Below are 20,324 nucleotides of genomic sequence, written 5' to 3' on the forward strand. Positions count from 1 at the left end.
GAATTGAAGACTCAGAACATGGACAAAGCTACAGTGGATACAATTTGGGGGCTTAAAAACAAAGAGTGGCTAATGGTTGATGCGGTGGGTGTTGCCGGAGGAATCTTAGTGGCTTGGAATGTTGAGGTCTGGAAGAAAATGAACAATTTGGCGGGGACCTCGTTGTTGGTGGTGTTTCGTGAGATTAACTTTGGTTGGCAGTGGCTGTTCGCATGTGTAGTTTCTTAGTTTCTTTGGATTGGTTTGGCTAATCCCCCCTTGTAGCTCAATGGGGTTTGCCGAAGCCCATATTTGATCATCGCCCTATCGGATTGTTGCCCGAGTGCTCGAAGTTCACTTTGTAAAATGACCAAGATAATCCTATTCATTCAAGATTGGATCGGTTCTTAGTTTCTTCAGATTGATTTGGTTAAATCCCCCCTCATAGCTTGGCGGGTTTTGCTGAAGCCCATATTTGATCATCGCCCTATTATATTGGTGCTTGAAACCTTTCAGATTCGAGTTAGCTTGGATGGAGGTTGATGGATTCCGGTAGCTGGTTGAGGAATGTTGGGGTATCTGTTTGGTAGATGGTTATGTCGGCTTTAGGCTCTGAAGGAAACTCAAACTTTTGAAAGAGAAAATTAAAATTTGGAAGAAAGAGGTTATGGGCGCTAGAGAAGTGGAGTTCGATAATATCTAAAGGAGATCCACGACTTAGGCTTCAAGGAGGAATTAGGGAATCTCTCTAGTGAAAATCATGAAACAAGGGCTTTGTTGATTTCAAGATATTCTAGTTGGATAAAAGAGGAAGAAATTCGTTAGCGGCAGCGGTCGAGAGCGTTATGTCTTAAGGAGGGGGATAAAAATACATGATATTATCATAACATAGTGCAAGAGCTCGGAGCATCCGTATCAACAATTCGGTGGTTAATTACTCTTCATCCTTGGATAAGGGGGTTATTTATGAGGCAACCGTATCTTTCTATAAAAATCTTTTGTCTTCAGACTCTTGAAATCGTCCTTGGTTGGATCACTTGGAGTTTTCCCAGTTGCAGAAGGAGGTAACTAACTTCATTGAGTCTCCCATTTTGGTGGAGGAGGTCGTGGCTTTGGACTTGATGTGTGGGGACAAGGCACCAGGATCAGATGGCTTTCCTATGATGTTTTTCAAGTCATATTGGGAAAAAGTTATAAAAGACGTTATGGAATTCATCTCAGCATTCTATGAGCAGGGTCGTTTGTCTAATGAACTAGGGGCAACGTTTATCGCCCTCATCCCAAATTGGGAGGAGCGGAATTAATCAAAGACTTTCAGACCTATAAGTTTGATTAGAAGCCCGTACAAAATATTAGCCAAAGTGTTGGCTTTTTGTTTTAAAAAATGTGTTGGGTATGGTAATTTTCAAGAATCAAGGGGCTTTCGTCATGGGAAGATAGATTTTGGATAGTGCGCTAATAGTGCATGAATGCATTGATTCTAGAAATAATAGAGCAAAGAAAAGTGGGGTGGTTTGCAAACTTGATATTGAAAAAGCCTACGATCATGTGGATTGGGGTTTCCTTGACTACATGCTCGGTAAGATGGGGTAAAACCTTCCTTGATTGACAGAATGTCCTACTACTGACACTTGAAAAAGTGGCTTTCAAGGTCTCGTCGCTTCGGTGAATCACTTGAGCCCTGATACATTTTCGGTGCCATGGAGCTAGACCAGTGAGCTATTATGCTTTCTTCAAAGGATGGTCAGAATGGAGAAGTCGGATGAAGGCTTATGTTCAATCGGCTTCCTTCTCTATTTTGATTAATGGGTCTCTAAACGGGTACTTCAAAGCATCTAGAGGTATTTGTCAAGGGGATATGTTATCTCCTTGTTTGTGGTGGTTAGGGAGGCTTTAACAGGATGTTCCACAAGGGTGAGGAAGTTGGATTAATCAAAGGCTTTGAAGTTTTTTTTTTTTTGAGAGGCAACTGGAAATTTAGTAGGAACGCGCCAAAAGGCATAAAGAATACACAAAGAAACTAGGGAAAATCACTCGAAGATATCAACTAGCATAGCTGATTTAACACATACTGCCTAATTCAAGACATCATCTTTGACCAAAATGAATGACCTCTGCAATGGTAATATCCTCGTTTTGGAAACGACTGTTACAAGCCCTCCAAATATGCCAAAATATACCCATTTCTACAACACGCCAAACAACTTTTCTATCTTTACTCACCACACCTCCATGCCAGGCCCACAAGAGGTGATCGACTGACTTGGCATCACCCAAGGCATATGGAATAAGTTGAGGAATTGCTCCCAGACTTTAAAGGCGTAATGGCAATGAATGAATAGGTGATATATCGGTCCCGCATCCCTCATGCACATCAAGAAAATGTTTGGAAGAACATGGTCACATCAAACAAATGCTTTGGAGTTGCTATTGGGGGAATTCAGATTAGCCACCTTCAATACACAGATGACACTTTTCTGTTTTGTGATGCGGATGCAGTTATGGTTGTTAATCTTAGAAAAGTTAGTCTATTTTGAAGCAGCCTTGTGGCTTAATATCAATATTGCTGAAAGTGAAATGCTCGGTATTTAGGTGAGGAGGAACTTTCAGGGTTGGCAGATATTTTCAAATGCAAGACTAGCTCGTTTCCTTCATCTTACCTCGGTTTGCCTTTATGTGTCAGGAAGCTTGCTCGACAACTTTGGGATAGAGAATTGGAAGCAAGTTGTCTAGTTGGAAGAGTTGGTATTTGTTGTTGGGAAGCAGAATAACTCTCATCAAGGTTTCTTTTTTCTAATATGCCGGTGTATTGCATGTCTTTATTCAAATGCTCCAAGTTGGTGCTCCAAATGTTGGAGAAGTTGTGACACGATTTCTCGTGGCAAGGCTCGGAAGGTAAAAAGAAGTTTCATCTTCCTAGTTGGAAAGAGGTATGTAAACCAATTGTAGAGGCAAGAGCGGGTATTAGGGATCTTGATTCTATGAATTTGGCTCTTATTGGGAAACGGCTTTGGAGGTTCAGATCCGAGGAAGGAAGACTTTGTCTTGTGGAAGGCGGTTTCCTTGGTCGAACATCGGTTCTGTAAAGGATATGTCCTTTTCTTTTGGGAATGGAAGTTGGGTTTTCTTTTGGAGTAATGTTTGGGGTGGAGATTGGGCTCTCATTTAGTCCTTTCCTGGTTTAGCTTGCCTTGCTTCAGATAGAGATATTTTGATGAAAGATTGCTATTTGTTTTGTTGCGGGTCAGTGGTGTGGTCACCTCCTTGCAGGAGAAATTTGTTAGATGATGAAATTGTGGAGATGGTGGAGCTTCTTGGCCTATTGAAGGATAAAATACCCGTGGTTCAGGAAGTAGGTTATTTGATTTGGCACGTCCACAGCTCGGGTCGATTCTCGGTTAGATCCTTTTATCGTCTGTTGCATGATGCGCCTCATATCCAATCCTTCCCACATCATTGTTGGTTTTAATGTTTTATGGTGCCCCTCAAGTGGCTGCGTTTGGGTGGTTAGTGGGCAATAAGAGAGTGCTCACTATTGATAACTTGCAAGGAAGATCTCTTATTTTGCCCAACATTTTCCTAATGTGTTTGGAAGCAGTGGAATCTGTGGACTACCCTTTTATGCATTGCTCTTTTGTTTGTAAGGTATGGGAGCATTTTCCGGGTTTGTTCCATATCAATTGGGCAATGCCAAGGTCGATTGTGGAGGTGATGTGGGCTTGGCATCAAGGGGGAGTTGGGAAAGTAGGCAAAGTGTTGTGGAGAATGCTCATGTTGGGGATTTTTTGGGTTATCTGGGGTCACTGGAATAGGTGGGCTTTTTAGGAATAGAAGTTCTTCTATCCAAGAGGTTATTAGGGAGATTAAATGGAATTTGGTGTGCTAGGCTTCCTTGGTTAGACAAATAAGATCTGTAAGTCTTCTCATTTTTTTTTAAATTTGTAGTTAGCTTGTATTCTTTTTTATGCTTGGGATGTTTCTACAATAAATTGCTGTTCTATCTCAATTTTTTTGAGTGGTCTTGCTTTTCTAGTAAATAGTTTCTTCGTCTTCTTCTTCTTCTTTTTTATTTTTATTTTTATTTTTTTATTTTTAATTTTAATTTAGAATCTGTTTAACAAGTGGTAATGATTGTGTCTTAGTTTTTGAAAGTTATAGCAGGCAACAGATGGACTTTTAGTTCAATTGGGAGGGCTCATGTACAAAGGGTTATAATAGATAGCCATGGAACTGCACATGTTTATTTTTATTAAATAAGGTTCTTTGAGGTTTTCTTTCAATCCTTGAGTCTAGAAGAGTGATTATTCTCTTTGTTCCAGTAGTTAATCTACTAGAAGGTAGTAGGATCTTTTCACAGAGCTTGTCTTATTTTAAGGATTTTCTCCTTTAGTGTGGTTGCTGGAGATCAAGCTTGAACCTTGGATCTGCTACGTATGTTTCTTAAGGGCTTGCATGGATTTGTGGAAACTTAAATTGAGGAAATGTTGTTTCCATTTTTTTTTTTTTTTTTTTTTAAAATTTTAAATTTTAAATTTTTTTTTTTTAAATTTCTTGGAAATGCTGTTTCCATTTCCTGAAAAATGCACCCTTTTCATTTCCTTGCAAATGCTTGTAAAACATCATTCCAAGAAAAAATGAGGAGGAGAGGACATGACCCCCCCCTCTCTACAAAATGCACCACATGGCAGTCACATGTGCCACTGCCCATCTTCCAAGTGTCCCACATGTGCATCTTTCCATCTTCAAGTGCACACGTGTCAATGTGCCACACGCGCTGTCATACATGTGCTAATTTGCCGCATGTGCAACATGTGCCGCTGCCCATCTTTTAGTGCTCTATGTGTCAATTTGCCACACACCCCAATGTGCCATGTGCAAAATGTGCCACCCTCATCTCTAGCACTCCACATGTGCCATGCGGCCTTGTTCATCTTTAAACACTTTACATGTGTTGTATGTGCCAATGTGCAACATGCCCCACGAGTGCAATCATCCATCTTCAAGTGCCCCATATATGCAAGCATCCATCTTCAAGTGCCCCATGCGCGATAAAGCACCATATATGTGCCAATGTACCATATTTGCCACATTTGCGATGTGCGTCCCTCCCCATGATGTGTAACATGCCACGTGCAATGTGCCATGCGAGTAACATGTGCCACCCTCATCTTCAAGCACCTCACATGTGCCAATGTACCTCATGCGCCATTGTGCCACGCGTGATGTGTTGCCGGCCATCTTTAAGTGCGCCACTTGCGCCACACTTGCCAACATGCTACATTTGCAACATTTACGCCATCCATCTTTAAGCAGCCAACATGTGCTGTGTCCCACATGTGCCAATGTGTCACATGTGGCAATATGATACATGTGCCACGATCCATCTATGCATTCATGTGTCACCTTCTGCTTCAATTAAAATTTTAATAAAAAAATCAATTTTTTTTTTCCCCAAACAATGTATTTGAAATAGAGCAAAATTTCAAGGAAATCTTGTTGAAAAACAATCTAGGGGACTTTTCCTTTTCCACTGTTTCCTAAAAATGGTGTTTCACAAGAAACATCATTTCCTCAATTTTTGTTTTCTTTTCACGAATCCAAACGGGCCCTAAACTGATTTCCTTTGATTCGGGTTCAACTTCCATCTCCTTGCTGTGTCACATATCACATAGATGAAGAACTGATATCTCAATGATGTGAAATTTGAGGAACGCACTCAGAGACGTCCTTGTTAGAATTTTGATGGATCAGGTGGCAGGTGGCCCCCGCTCCTGGACCTTCACGTATACACGTTTGATCCGTGGCTTGGATGCATCAGTGTTGAGTGCCTTTTCTGTGCAATTTGCATGTGCTGGTGTTTTGTATTTTTATAGTCTTCCTGTCAGACAAGCCTTTGACCGTACTAAATTCTGACACCATGGTAATCCCATGCGGAGCTGTTTACTGCTCATTATCTTTTGCATAATTCTTTCACTCCTGAATGATTGTATGAAAACTGGGATGCGTTTCTAAAGAAATAAACCAGCATTGTGAACTTCATGTGATGACTTCACATCTAAGACTGAGCAGAAAGGCTTCCAGGATAATACAAAGGAAAGGGGCCCAAACTTCCACTTGCATCTAAATCACCTGCCTATAAATCAATTATTTAAAAATTTAGAGCCATCATGATTAAATGCCTCAAGTTAATGCTGATTGTCTTAAGGTTAAACTTGATGGTTGGTGGTTACTCAACATTGTTCTTTCATGCGTCCTTTAGTCCCTGTGCTTGAAAAATTGCTGAACATTGTTTTTTAAGTTTCCCCATAGTCTCTCTTTATATAGCTTCGCTAGTTTTGTGTTGCAAAGGCATGGTGTATTTGTATCTTCAGATGAAATATTGTCTGACTATCATGTTGGAATCTCTCTTAAATAGGGTATTTGTATTGGGTGTGTCATAATTCACGTTCAGTGTGGTGACAACACGCGGACATATAAAAGAAGACTTCCTGGTGTAGTGGCAAGGTTGACTTGATAGCAGCTTCTTTCCAGAATCTATTTCGGGTGATTGATCTTGACTGTTGAAAGAGTCCTTTCAGCTGACCATTATGTGGCGTTTGCTTTAACTTAATAGCAAACTTTACAAAATGATCTCAGATGCTTCTTCAGGATTCTTGGCGTCATTCTCAGTTAAATTTATCATGAGCGTCATTAAATTGTCTTCTAAAGCTCTGACTTGGTGTTTATTTCAACAAAATGGGATTTCTGTATACGGATAGTGGATTTGTAACTGTGCCTGGATTCAGAAACTGACAGTCTTATGCTGGCATCCTGTCATCATTATATGCCAATTCAATGTGATGGCAGCTATTTTTATGGAACTGGCTTTAAAATGAACAGTTTTTTCCTTCATCAATTTCTTGATATGAAAGCATTCCTAAAGTTTAAATGGGTGATTGAGGTTGATTGCTGGCATCCATATGTGACTGCGGGTTTCTATCTGCCTCTGGTAATTATTTTAGCTAGTAGTAATCTCAATATCTCATTTTGGGAAGGTTTTAACTCAATTTTCCAAAATTTTGCTACATACTTGTGGGACATGATGTTCCATGATATTAGTTATAAGCACGACGGGGAACCATCAAGCAGCTCCATAAGTAGCAAAATAATGTACACATGTTCTACATGTTTATAGCTATTGATCATTTTCTGGAAGAAAATCAATATGAGTAAATATGGATAATTCTTTTTCACTGGTGGAGATGCTTTTAAAGAGATTGAACATGAGTCTTTTCCTTTTGTGTAATTCTTGAAGAGTGAAGTGAATGTCTTAAGTAGAATGCTTGAGGAACATTGGAAACATCCTTACAGATGCCTTTTTACATTTTCTTGCTTTTGTTGTGTAAGTAGTACATGATGAAAAGGAAATGCATCTGTCAGGCGGGCCACATCCTATTTAGAGTGAATAATTGTTCTCATGATCTCGTAGAGCTCCAGATGTTACTTGCTGAAAATGTCTAAAGTTGCTGCTTACCTTCTTGCATTGTAAATATTTCGACAGTTGACAAGGCCCCTTCGTTTAGATTCTATACAGCATTTACTGTTTTAATGGGGGGACTATACTAATTTTTTTTTTTGAAAGGTAATGACAATTTATTAGAAAAGGAATGCCAAAAAGGCTACAAAAATACAACAATGGCTAAAACCCGATAAAGGAATAAAAAAAATACCATCATCAAGAGCCTTTAAGCTTGATGCCCAATGGATTATATTAACTCTGACATGGAGATTTTGTAATAAGCACATTCTCAGTGTTGGGACCCTGTGAACCTATCATTAATAATCTATCAGTATATGCTGATGCTGTTACTACCATAAACAGCAGTTGATGCTATAATTACATCCATAATTCATATTATAAAACCATACACTAACCTATCAAGATTATAAAATTATGCATAGACATGCATCTAGATTAATGGAAATATGTTAGGCGCTGTTTGGTAGAGCCTAAAAACGTGTTCATCCCATTTTAATTAACAGTAATTATGTATTAGAGATATTGATCCCTTACACGTAATGAGTTCACGTCAGTATTAATTATGTATTAGAGATATTGTTATGCATTAGAGATATTGATCTCCATTACATAATTTATTGTTAACTAAAATGAGATGAACTCATTTTTAGGTGTCTACCTAACAGGGCCTAATATTAGAAAAAAAATAACGTGGGAAAATTTCCATTTTAGGTTGTCCATTTCAGTCTTGGTGCTCAATATCTTGGGCAACATGGCCATTCTGTAGAAAAGATCTGTCCTTGTTACATAGCATGAATCATGTTAGTAGGTGAATTTTCTGGGTAGATGGACTTGATTCGATTCCTTTCCTTTTGGGGAATGTCCGAGTAAAAGGCATTCATTAGTGTTTGAATTTAGCAGTTATTTTCTCAACAGCATTTATGAGATGCGGAACTGTTGTCTAGTTTGCTAAGCTTAGTTGCATGTACTTCTCCCCATAGACATGCTTCTTCTTTTTTATTATTATTATTATTTTTTATTTTAATTTTTTAACACACGCACACACACCCCACACACTCACGCTGGTGGAATTTCACCACCTATGGGTACTCGAACCCTTGACCGGGAGTTGAAACTCCTGATAGTCTACCACCCGAGCAGGAGTAAGGACCCTCCCCATAGACATGCTTGATAGATGGATATTGGAAACAATCATGCCTTCTGAGAAAGCTATATGGAGAAGCACCCATGCATATCTTAATGTCTTATACTTAATTTTGCCTAAATCTTCATTAAGCAGCACTCTGGCTTATGTATCATTTTACTCGAGCATATGATATTTCAGGCTAGGAACATAGGACACTAGGCAGCCAAACTTTGGGAGAATGGTCCTGTAAACACTTGTCATTTCTAGATTCTTCTTTTTGGGACTATTTTCCTCTGTCACTTATGGAGGGTTGGGTTTGACCATAGCTTGATGGTAGGCAGTCTTCGCCTCAACATTGCAGTCTCAGGTTTGAGCTGAGCTTACCTACCCAAAAAAAAAAAAAAGATTAAAAAAAACCTTTTGTAGGGTTTTTCTTTTTTCCTTTTAATACTCCTTGTTGAGTTGTTTCTAACTTTGGGAGGTCACTACATGGTTAATGGAGCTATTTAAATTTTTACTTGGAAAAAGGCATCGACTGAAGCAAGAAGTACAATGAAAAAAATTGTCGTAGAAGCCTACAGAAGGATAGATTCCCTGAGACAAAACTCAGATAGTGCTACATGCTAGAGTGTAATACAGTTTGAGGTTAATGCAGATGGGAACAGATGTTGCTGAGCTTCGTCATAGAATGGAACTCTTTTGCTGAATTCTGAGATCTTCTCACCTTCAGGCTTCAACTTCCTTTTTCTATCTGTCTGCCTTGGCAATAAATATTCATGGCTGACTGACGGATTTTTGGCATTCCCTTTGTTAGTAGACTTGTGGATTTGGATGATATGTTCGATACCCATCGACCATCAATCTGGGCCTTAAATTTCTCTATAGCATTGTCCTGTGAATGGAATCTAAGCAAAATAAATAATTCAACTAAGTTCTTTTATTTCATTCTCTTTAGTCATATACCTGCAGCATTCAATAATCGAATTAAAGTTTCTTTTGGTGCACTTTAGTTATGTACTTTCAGCATATCTGTCAACTTGTGATGCATTTTCAAGGAATGCAAGATGTCAACGGGTTATTGTATGAAATCCTTGTGGACACAAAACTAGACACTCCCCGTAAAATATCAACACATCTTGGAGCAACTTTGTCACTTTGATGTTAATCTATATGTTGTTAGAAGATTCATCTTATGTGCATCGTTCAACAAATAGCCTTGGAGAAGAGGGAAGCTTGCTAAATAATGATGAGGAATTTGTTAATAAGGTGACCAGCCATAGGAAAAACTTCAGAATGTAAATGAGGAAGTAGACTGCTTTCTAGTTTCTAACATTACATAATTTGTTGAGTATTCTCAACTGAAATGTTTGTTCCATTATCCTGTGCATACCGCGTAATGACATGGGGATTACTAAATATATTAACTACAGTTGTTGCAAAGGCTGCTTCATTGGCCACTTCTATGAGCATAAAATCTACCAGTTTCTCTGTACTATGTCAATTACTCATTGCTATGCCTTTCTTGGATTTCAGTTATTATGATCCATTAATTAGTTAATTTTTGCTATTTTCGTAATGATATCTGTTAGTCATGATTTAATCTTCAAAAAATAAATAAATTCTATTAGTTATGATTTAGGCATTCTTTATTTAGAAAATTTGTTCAACATTGTTACTTCTTGGTTTTAAAAATTGCCTCCAATGATTGTGATAAACTTATTTTGGTTTCAGCAATTAAATGTGTAGTTTTCCATGAGAGCACCTATTGTTTTCAAGTATTATGCTTTGTATCTTTGTATGTTGCCCAAGCTTAGATGGGTAAAAAATCGTAGTTATGCTTCACGTTCGATCTAGCATTGTTGTTTTTTTTCTTACCAAATTCACTTTGCTTCTTATTTCAAGATATTATGTCTGTTGTGGTGATATGAGGTCCCTAGAAATTTTCTATACATTCTATTAGTCTCCTTAGCATAGCTATGATCTTTCGTGTCACATACTATATGTTTTCTGTTCATTGAATGAAGATTGTTTCTATTCCTGTTACTTTTATATGCGGACCGTGAATACCTTCTTGGTTGAACATAGTATTTCTTGTAGGTGAAAATTTTGGTTTCTAAGGTGTATGTGGTTACTACTCATGTAGCAGGTTTTCAGACAGTTGCTATTTTCATGCAGACAGGAGTCACGGAGAAACCGGTCGCCACAGTTATTACTTCAATATCTGATGTTGTAAAGGATACACCACAAAAGGTATACATAAGAAACAACAGCCAGTGCTGTAAGTTTTGTTATGCTTGTTTCATTCTCAAGTGCTGTAATTTTCTTATGTTTGCTGTCATTGTAATATTTTTTAGGTTTAGGGGACTTGGTTATTAGCTTTGAAGTATGTTGTACCTTTTACCAACTATGGATTTAGGAGTTTGATGCAGCACTGTTCTTGTGGTGTAATTGGAGAAACATTGATGATGAACTGGTTAAAGTTACTCTTTTAAATAAAAAAAACTTATTTTGTATCTCTTATTTTAAGATTCTTCCTTCAACGTGAATTGAACTAACTTTTATTTTAGCATGAACAAAACTAAGGACTATAGGTATTGTACAACTGTAAAACCCCTTATTATAGCAATCCAGGTGGACCGCGCAATCGTGTATGTCCTATGAACAATCTTTAACACTTCCCTTCAAGCTGGAGCATAAATTTCGTTGATGCCTAGCTTGGAATAATATGTCCAGACTGACTTTGGCTTCGGCCAAGAGCTTTGGTGAATATATCAACAAGTTGATCCTGAGAACGAACATATGACGTTAAATTTCACCACTAGAAACCTTTTCACGTATTTTGATACCGCCTATCAGTTGGAGAGCCTACCTAATCTGTATCAAAATACCTCGTAACTTGAATATGATTTTTCCTTTTATATAAAATTCTGGCTCGATGCTTCTTCAAGATAACGTAGAATATGAATTACCGCATCTATTTGAGACACCATAGGAGAACTCATAAATTGAATTATCAAACTCAAGCATATGATATATTTGGCTTAGTGATTGTTAGGTAGATAAGTTTTTCGACCAATCTTCTATACCGACCTAGGTCTCCAACCAAGGTGTGCCGTAATGGTTGTTATGTAACGGTACCAACCATTATGCATTATAGGGTCGAGTGGCTGTTACAGAAAAAAAATGACCTGCATCAGCCCTATAACGGTCATTACTTCCCCAGACCGGTCTGTTATGGGGCTGATATAGGTTATTTTTCAGTTTTTTTTTTTTTCGAAAAAAGAAAAAGAGAGCACAACAGCTGTTACGAACCATATTGTAACGGTAATAGTGGTGGCTGTTATGGTCACCGCCACCATTGCGACACATTTTATCTCTAACCACATCTCCTTGACCATTAACTAGTTTATGATTTGGATCCATTAATGTATCAATTGGCTTAGTACCAAGAAGGCAATGTTTTTGTGAGCAAATCCAAAACATATTTCCTTTCACATGGATAAATGCCTTCCTTTGATCTGGCAACTTCTAACTAGAGGAAATATCGAAGATGACCAAAATCTTTCGTTAGGAAGTGACGTTGAAGATACTTCTTAAGATCTTCAATTCCTTTACTATCACTCTTTGTAACACCTCTTTGTATGAAGATAGAATGATCAACATGACTTTTAAAAAAAACGTAGGCCAACATAACCTTACCAAGCTTATCGAACTATGCATGTGGTGACTGCCTCAATCCATAAATTGCCTCAGTTTACAAACTTTATCTGACTCACTGAAATTTACAATATTATTCATTATCAAATTAAAGTTTTTAAAAAAATCTAACTCCCCCCGAGTAATTTTTTCTGGTGGTTGCTTCATATAGACCTCTTTTGTGAGATTAACACGAAGGAAGGCATTTTTAACATCAAACTGAAATAGGGGCCATCAATGATTAATAACAACAAAAAGAATGATGCGAATGACATTAAACTTGGCAACTGGAGAGAAGGATTTGTTATAGTTGATGCTGAGAGTTTGAGTGTATCCATTAGCAACTAAGCAAGCTTTCAATCGTTTGACTATGCCATTAGGCTGAAATTTAATAGTAAACACCCACCAATAACCAACAATGTGTTTGCCTACTGGAAGACTAGTTGTTTCCCAAGTGTCATTTTGATAAAGCTCAACTATTTCTTCTTCCATAGCTCGCTTACACTCCTTATGTGACATGGCTTCCTGGTATGGCATAGGAACTAATAAGACGTCAAAGGCAAGACAAATTTATGAATGATGGAAGACAAACAATGAAAACTTGGAGATAAGGTGGTTGATGTAGGCATGCTTACCTTCCTTAGAGCAATAGGTAGATATGACGAATTAGGAGATATGGATGAAGTGACTGGACCAACCTGTTTGGAAGAAGATATGGTGGATGGCACAACTCCTGGTTTTTGTTGTGAGTAGACTTTGTGTGTAGCCTTAGCAACAGGAATGGGCGAACTAGTGGAAGGAGGTGATTAGATAGTGTCTTCTTCAATAGGAATAGGCATAGGCACTGTGGGTTGAGATGGTGAAGCTTCTAAGTTAAGAGTTCTACCTTCCTTTGAGAAGAATGAAGTTGTCTCAAGGAAAGTAACATCGTCATAACAAAATTGTCTTCAAAGATGAGGACCGTAACACCCATAACCCCCTTGTGCTCTAGAATATCGAACAAAAATACATTTGATTCAAATTATCATGGTTTGACTCAAATTGATGAATAAAGCATACACACCCAAAAACCTTGGGAGCAAAGTGAACAATGGAACACCTAGAAGCAAAATTGCATAAGGCGATTGATCCATTGGGATAGTAGAGGGCATTCTATTGATTAGATATTATGCTGTGAAAACTTCATCATTCCAAAAACTTTTTGGGACATACATATGAATCAACAAGGCACATGTTGCCTCAAGCAGATGACAGTTTTTCCATTCTGCAACACCGTTTTATTGTGGAATGTGGGTATATGATGTTTGATCTAAAATACCATTTTTAGATAAATATAAGCTAAAAGAATTTGATATATACTCAGCATTATCTGAACAAAACATACGTTATAATTTTTTTTTTACACACGCACTCCACCCCACACACCCATGCACTCATACCACAATGGTTTTTCACCACAATGGGTACTCGAACCCATGACCTCATGTTGAAACTCTTGTGAGTCTACCATTGAGGCATGAGAAGGACCTGCACATTATAGTTAAATTGATTCTATACTTCCATATTCAAGATCTTAAAATTAGAGCACATTTCAAGTATATCTTTGATTAAATAAAGCCATGTCATTCTTGAAAAACCATCAACAAAAGTAATAAAATACTTATACTCTGACACATTAGAGACTCAAATGGGTCCCTAAACATTTGAATGAACCAAAGCAAATGGAACTAGACTATGTTTTTCCACATGTGGTGGAAAAGTGACTTGATGATGCTTACTTAACATACACTTCATATTCTAAAGTTGACACAGATGAAAATGAAGGAATTGTAGTTTTGAAAATCTTCAAGGACAGGTGATCGACGTGACAATGGCACTGACAAGAAGAGATGTTGTTTTGTGCTACTGCTTCAATTACTTCACAATCAAGATAGTAAAGCCTACCATATTCATGTCCTTCACCATTATTCTTTCTTGTCTTTAGATCTTGAAAAACATAGCGTGAAGGATTAAAAGTCATAAAGTAGTAATGCGGGGACATTTTCACACTAGACTCAAGTGGGGTGGCCCGTGGGACGCAGGGGCACACTCGGGGTGGGTGGCCCGTGGAACCCATGGATTTGGGGTCTGTATGAGGCGGGTGGCTTGTGTGAGGCGGAACCCATGGATTTGGGGTCCATGTGAGGTGGGTGGCTCGTGTGAGGCGGAACCCATGGATTTGGGGCCCACGAGGAGGGTTCGGCCGAGGACCTAACCCATGGATTTGGGGCCTGGGCTATGGGATAAATAGATTAATTCGCCATGCTCTATCAGTTCGAGCTTTTAGAGCAATTGGTTAATTGTCCTGCATCAAGTAGTTTTTAATTTATGAGTTTATTATTGGACACAAGGCTAAAAGGAATTTTAGGTATATAGAGAGCATTTAACAACAAAATAAAGGAACTTTGATGAATAATACCCCATTCCACACACTTTGATTTGGGTATTGCTTGCCATAGTGATTAATGAGCTTGATAATAATGTATCATTTATCAACAAAGGAAAAGTTACTAGACTCAGTTGTCATATGGTCAGAAGCTGCAGAGTCTTGGACCTTAAACAAGTCGTATATGAGTTTACGAATGTGGCTCTAAAAGTGGTAGTAGTAGTAGAGATAGGTTGATTTTTCAATATCTTGGAGTACTTATCATTGGTAAGTTTGACTATGTCACCAAATATACTTGGCTGCTGTGTTGTAGAAGTAGAACCAACAGAACGAGATCCACTGTTCTCTTTAGAATAAGATGTCTGATTTGCCCAAGTTAGCTTTCCATGGATGTCCCAACATTTCCCAATAGTGTGATTTATAAGCCCATATTGAGTACACTTCCTAGGTCCACGATCTCTACCACGACCTCCCTCTGCATCGGTACAACTACTTGTATTAACTTGATAACCTTGCCACCTTCTTGATTAGCTTGTTTACCGCGACCATTGCCTTTGCCTCATCCAACATATGATGCCAAAGCAGAATTATCACTAGTTCCACTTGCAGAGCCAAGTGATACACATTGAAGGCGATAAACTTCATTTAGGGTTGGAACATCCTTGCTACTTAAGATTTGCACACACACGGGCTCATATTATGGTTTCAAGCCAGATATGAATTTAGCCACGCGGAACTTCTCATGTTTTTTTTTTTTTTTTAATGAAGTGAATGGAACACCTCATGTTGCTGACTTTGTTTTTCCAAATCATTAGTAAGAGGTTGATATACATTCAACTCCTTCCACATTCCTTTTGAGTTTTGAATAATATTAGATACTTTTTTCCCTTGTTGGAATGGAAACAAATCTCTTCAAACAACTTATATGTATGAAACATGTTTTTATTGAATGGATACATCTCTTGTAATATATCCCACACTGATGCAGGACGTGAATTTAAATATGATATGCAAGATTGCAGGCTTAGATCACACCAATTCAGAAACAATCACACAAATTCCATATCCCACATGAAAATCCAAACATTCAGTTAAAGGGGAATCTATGCGGGTCCAAGCCGACACAGGCTAGGACTGGACCAATAAAATTATAAGCCAAACAATGTCAAAGGGAAATAAAATCAACTACTCATGCATAAAAATCAGTCCCTAATCCAAGGGATTCTCTAATTTCAATTCAAGGAACCCTAAGGTGATAAAAAAGGGGCAAATCAATTAGGGATCATGTAATATAAGGTTAGGATTTATGAAAAAAAACGGCTATAAGAGGATAAAAGAGGATAAAAACAGGAAAAGATGATCCGGTGGGGCAATGGCCCAGAGGACGTGCGTGTGATCCGGCCGCACGTGTGTGGGCCCACTATTGAAAAAGGCCACCTTGGCCTAGGGATGGACTCCAAAACCTCCAAATCTCCCGATCCGATGTACGGTTTGTGCGTGGTGCTCCGACGAAGTTTCACCGAAATCTGGAAACATGCTGTAACGAAGAAATTCGATGCAACAAAAGGACAAATTCGAAGTACGGATGGTGGGGGAAGATGGAAAAAAAGATGATGGAAGATGGGGGTGAATTGGGATCGATGTGGCTTCACATTAGCCCTTCGAAAAGGGAGGGCTTCGCACCCACTTTTGAATTCTTCCACAACTCACGAAGAGAGCAGAAAAATAAAGTAGGAATTTTTTTATTAACTTCAATGAATGAAAAGAACTACAAGGGGTGCCTATTATAGGAAAACCCTATACCCAAAACTCGCACCATGTGCGACACACCTATTACTTGGCGATGAAGTAAACTAAAATAAAAATCAAATAAGGAAATCTAAAGCGTTCACGATGTTCTAAATAATAACAATAAGCAAAACCTAAAATATAAAACCAATCCGATGAGTGGGCCACGATCATGAGATCCCATGGTGGGCTTTTCTTGACTATCGGGCCACTTTTCTGAACCAAAACTTGTCTTCTAGTTAGGAGGCCCTCTCTGGACGTCGTCATTGAGCCAGATCGATGGTGGGGTCCTCCTTCTGCGTACGTACGAGCGTAGGGGGGGCGGCGTGAGTGCGCGTGTGCACGTGATGTCCCCATCACACACCTTTTCAGTATCTGAAAACATCACATTCACACTAATAGATGTTTCCATATTGTTTCACAACCATGTCATGATCTGAGCATTTTGTTGGATCCACTAATCGTATGTGTTATCATTTTTATCTGGTTTCTCTATGGTCAGCTTTCTTAATTTGCCTTTAGCTGTAAACCAAAAAAAACACTTGAATAGATTTAGACCACTGGAGATAATTTGCTCAATTTATAGAGGTGGTTTGAAAATCAGATGGATTTAGGAACCCAAATATTTAATCACCCTTTGTTTCCAATAGAAGAAAAAATTATAGAGAATAACAGAGTGCTTATGTAAATGAGGGCTAGCTCTCCTAGATATACGAACTCTCCAATTGCACGCTCCACATGATGTACGCATCACAACTGACTAAACAATCAGCTCAACCTTCTAATCGAACATGAGAAGAGCGACGATCATGAACACGCCATTCACACTCTCACACGCAAAGCAGGCCCGACCCCCCCCCCCCCCCCCAAAAAAAAAAGAAGAAGAAATCCTAAGTTTCTTAGAGTACTCTCAACCAGTGTTAGCAATATCAATACCATCGGCCGATATTATCGGTATCGCAATCCAGCGATACAAAACCCGTCAGAAGATACTACAAATTTTTTTATTGTATGCAAATATCCGAAAAAATTGATTTTTTTTTTTTTGAAAAAAAAAAGAAAAGAGAAAGAAACTTTCAACAATGTGGATTTCTGTACCTGTGGAAGAGATTGCCCTGATTGGAAGCTGCATTTAGTGGGCCATTTAAATTGAAGCGTGTTGTTCCTATGGAATTGATTTCAGAAGTTCTTAGGGAATTGATTTCGGAAGATAATGTGGAAAAAATCCTGAGATTTGGGAGAGAAATTAGGGTTTCAGGGGTCGAAATGCTCTCTGCTTCCAAATAGGGCTTCCGAGCCTTTTTTATTGTGCAGTCGGACGCGGATTTCATGCGAAAGCCTCTCGTGCATGAAGTATTTGCGTTGGGATGCTAGGTGGGGCCCACTGTGATGTTTGTGAGAAATCTACCACGTCCATCTGTTTTGCAAGCTCATTTTAGGACATGCGACTGAAAATGAGGTGGATCCAAAACTCAGGTGGGCCGCACGAGAGGAAATAGTAGGGATTCAGTGACCATCGTTGAAACATTTTTATAGCCATAGAAGTTTCGTATCAGGATAAGTTTTTTGTATTTTCACTTGATCCCAGTGGGAATGACCTCATAAACGGTTTGGATGGCATATAAACATCAAGGTGGAACCCAGGAAAGTTTCAACAGTAGGAAACTCTTTCCCCAGTTTTCCCTCTCGTATGGCCCACTTGAGTTTTGGATCCACCCCATTTTTGGTCACATATCCTAAAATGAACTTGCAAAATGGATGGACGGGCTGGATTTCTCACAAACATCACAGTGAGCCCCACCTAGCATCCCAGCACAGGAACTTCTCGCGAAAGCCTTTTGCAGGAAATCCGCGACCGGCGTGGATTAAAAGCCTTGGAGACGGACGTTCTTGTCAAGGGCGCTGTAGGGCCCACCATGATATGTGTTTTATCCACAGTTCCACACCACCCATTCATTTTGATAGGTCATTTTAGGGTATAAACCCAAAATGTAGGTAATAAGGCTCAGGTGGACCACATGACAGGAAGTCGTGGTGGTAATGATATCCACCGTTGAAGCTTTCCTAGGGCCCATCGTGATGTTTATTTGCCATCCAATCTGTTCATAAGGTCTAACAGACCTGGATGAAGGGAAAACATAAATATTAGCTTGATCCAAAACTTTTGTAGCCCCTAATTTTTTTTTTTTAATGGTGGCCGTTCAGTGACCACTTTTTCGTGTGGTGTGGTCCACCTCATATTTGGATTTGTCTCATTTTTTGGCCCATTCCCTAAAATAATATGCCAAAATGAATTGACGGTGTATATACACCATATTACGTCGAGGTGGCTCCACATCAGGGTCCCACGATATTACGTACGTCCTCCAATGTGGCCCACTTGATCTCTGGATCTGCCCCATTTTTTTCTCAAGCTTTAAAATGACAAAAAAAAAATGAATAGATGGCATGGATACAATGCATGGGGCCCACACAGTCTGCCTCATTTTTTGAGCCAAGACCTATAAAAAAGTAAAGATATCAATGTTAGGGATTGGAGAGCGGATTAGATGAGACCCAACACTCACCCAAGATGGTGCGGCCCTTAATGCGGGGCCCACCTTAATGTATGTATTCTCTATCCATATTGTTCATCCGTTTTTTCAAATCATTTTAGTGTATTATCTAAAAAACAAAGCACATCCAATTATCAGGTGGACCATACCAAAGGAAAAAGTCGTGATTGACTATTAATGGGCCACAAAAGTTCTGGATCAATCTAATATTTATTTTTGCCTTTCATCCAGGCTTATGTGAACTTATCAACATATTGGATGGTAAATAAACTCTACGAAAACGTTAAGGTGAGCCCTAAGAAGGTTTTAATGGTAGGGCCTTCTATCAATACTGTTTCCTATGGCATGGTTCACTTGATAATTGGATATGCTTCATTTTTGGTATGGTGCTGTTAATTAAGGTTGCAAAACAGATGGACGGTGTGGATATACATGTTTTGATGTATTTATAAATGTTATGCAACATATTTGAATATAGTTGTTTTAGTTCAATCGAACGACACATAACTTAGGACGACCCTATACAAAGGAAACCTATTATGTGCACTTTTTTTTTTTTTTTAAAAGATTTTATGATTTAAAAGTGTGTATTAAGGTCATTTTTAATAATCTCTGAAGTTTCATTGAAAAATTCAACCATTTTCCCAATGTTTCCCTATGTTTCCTAAAAAGTGCAATAAATTATGCAATACAAACGATATATCCCATGCAATAACCGATAAGTATCTGTATCCCAAGGGTGCGATGCATTGCGCGATACAGATATTTCGAACATTGCTCTCAACACATGGGAGATATGGAGAGTAAAGAGGAAAATAAGAACTAATATGAGATAGAAGAGAAGAAAACAATATAAATTAGAACGAAACCCTCTCTAACACCATATAGAGTTATGTAGAAATAGGACGGAGGGATTTGTACGTCCTTACTTCTCCCCTTTTCATATTAAGTAAAAATTGCCAAAAATACCCCTCGCGATATGGCATGTTCATATTAGTTCACTTAATAAACTAAATAAAGTGAAACATGGACAAAACTAAAGATTTAGTGGGCTATACAATCATAAGACCCCTTATTAGTCATCTAGGTGGGTCGTGTAGGCGTACAACCCACATCCACCGTCATTAACAGTTGAAAACTCTTTTCTTTAAAAATTGAGTTTTCTGAGCTGATTTGAGTTTTTGCTGGATTCTTTCATATTTTATAATAATGTCTTTATATTGCCATAATTGGCTT

At 38.5% G+C, this 20,324-nt stretch overlaps 1 protein-coding gene across 3 annotated transcripts in view; it reads left to right on the top strand.

The window, feature by feature from the left end:
- The window catches only part of LOC131245806 (splicing factor U2af large subunit A), a 39,194-nt gene that overhangs the window by 11,778 nt on the left and 7,092 nt on the right, over positions 1-20,324 (top strand). For all 3 annotated transcript variants that reach the window (XM_058245514.1, XM_058245513.1, XM_058245515.1), the window contains exon 4: positions 10,800-10,874. In XM_058245514.1, coding sequence (XP_058101497.1) covers positions 10,800-10,874 — 75 coding nt within the window. The remainder of the gene's footprint in view (positions 1-10,799; positions 10,875-20,324) is intronic.

Source organism: Magnolia sinica, chromosome 5 (genome assembly GCF_029962835.1).
Source record: "Magnolia sinica isolate HGM2019 chromosome 5, MsV1, whole genome shotgun sequence".
Taxonomy (NCBI): domain Eukaryota; kingdom Viridiplantae; phylum Streptophyta; class Magnoliopsida; order Magnoliales; family Magnoliaceae; genus Magnolia; species Magnolia sinica.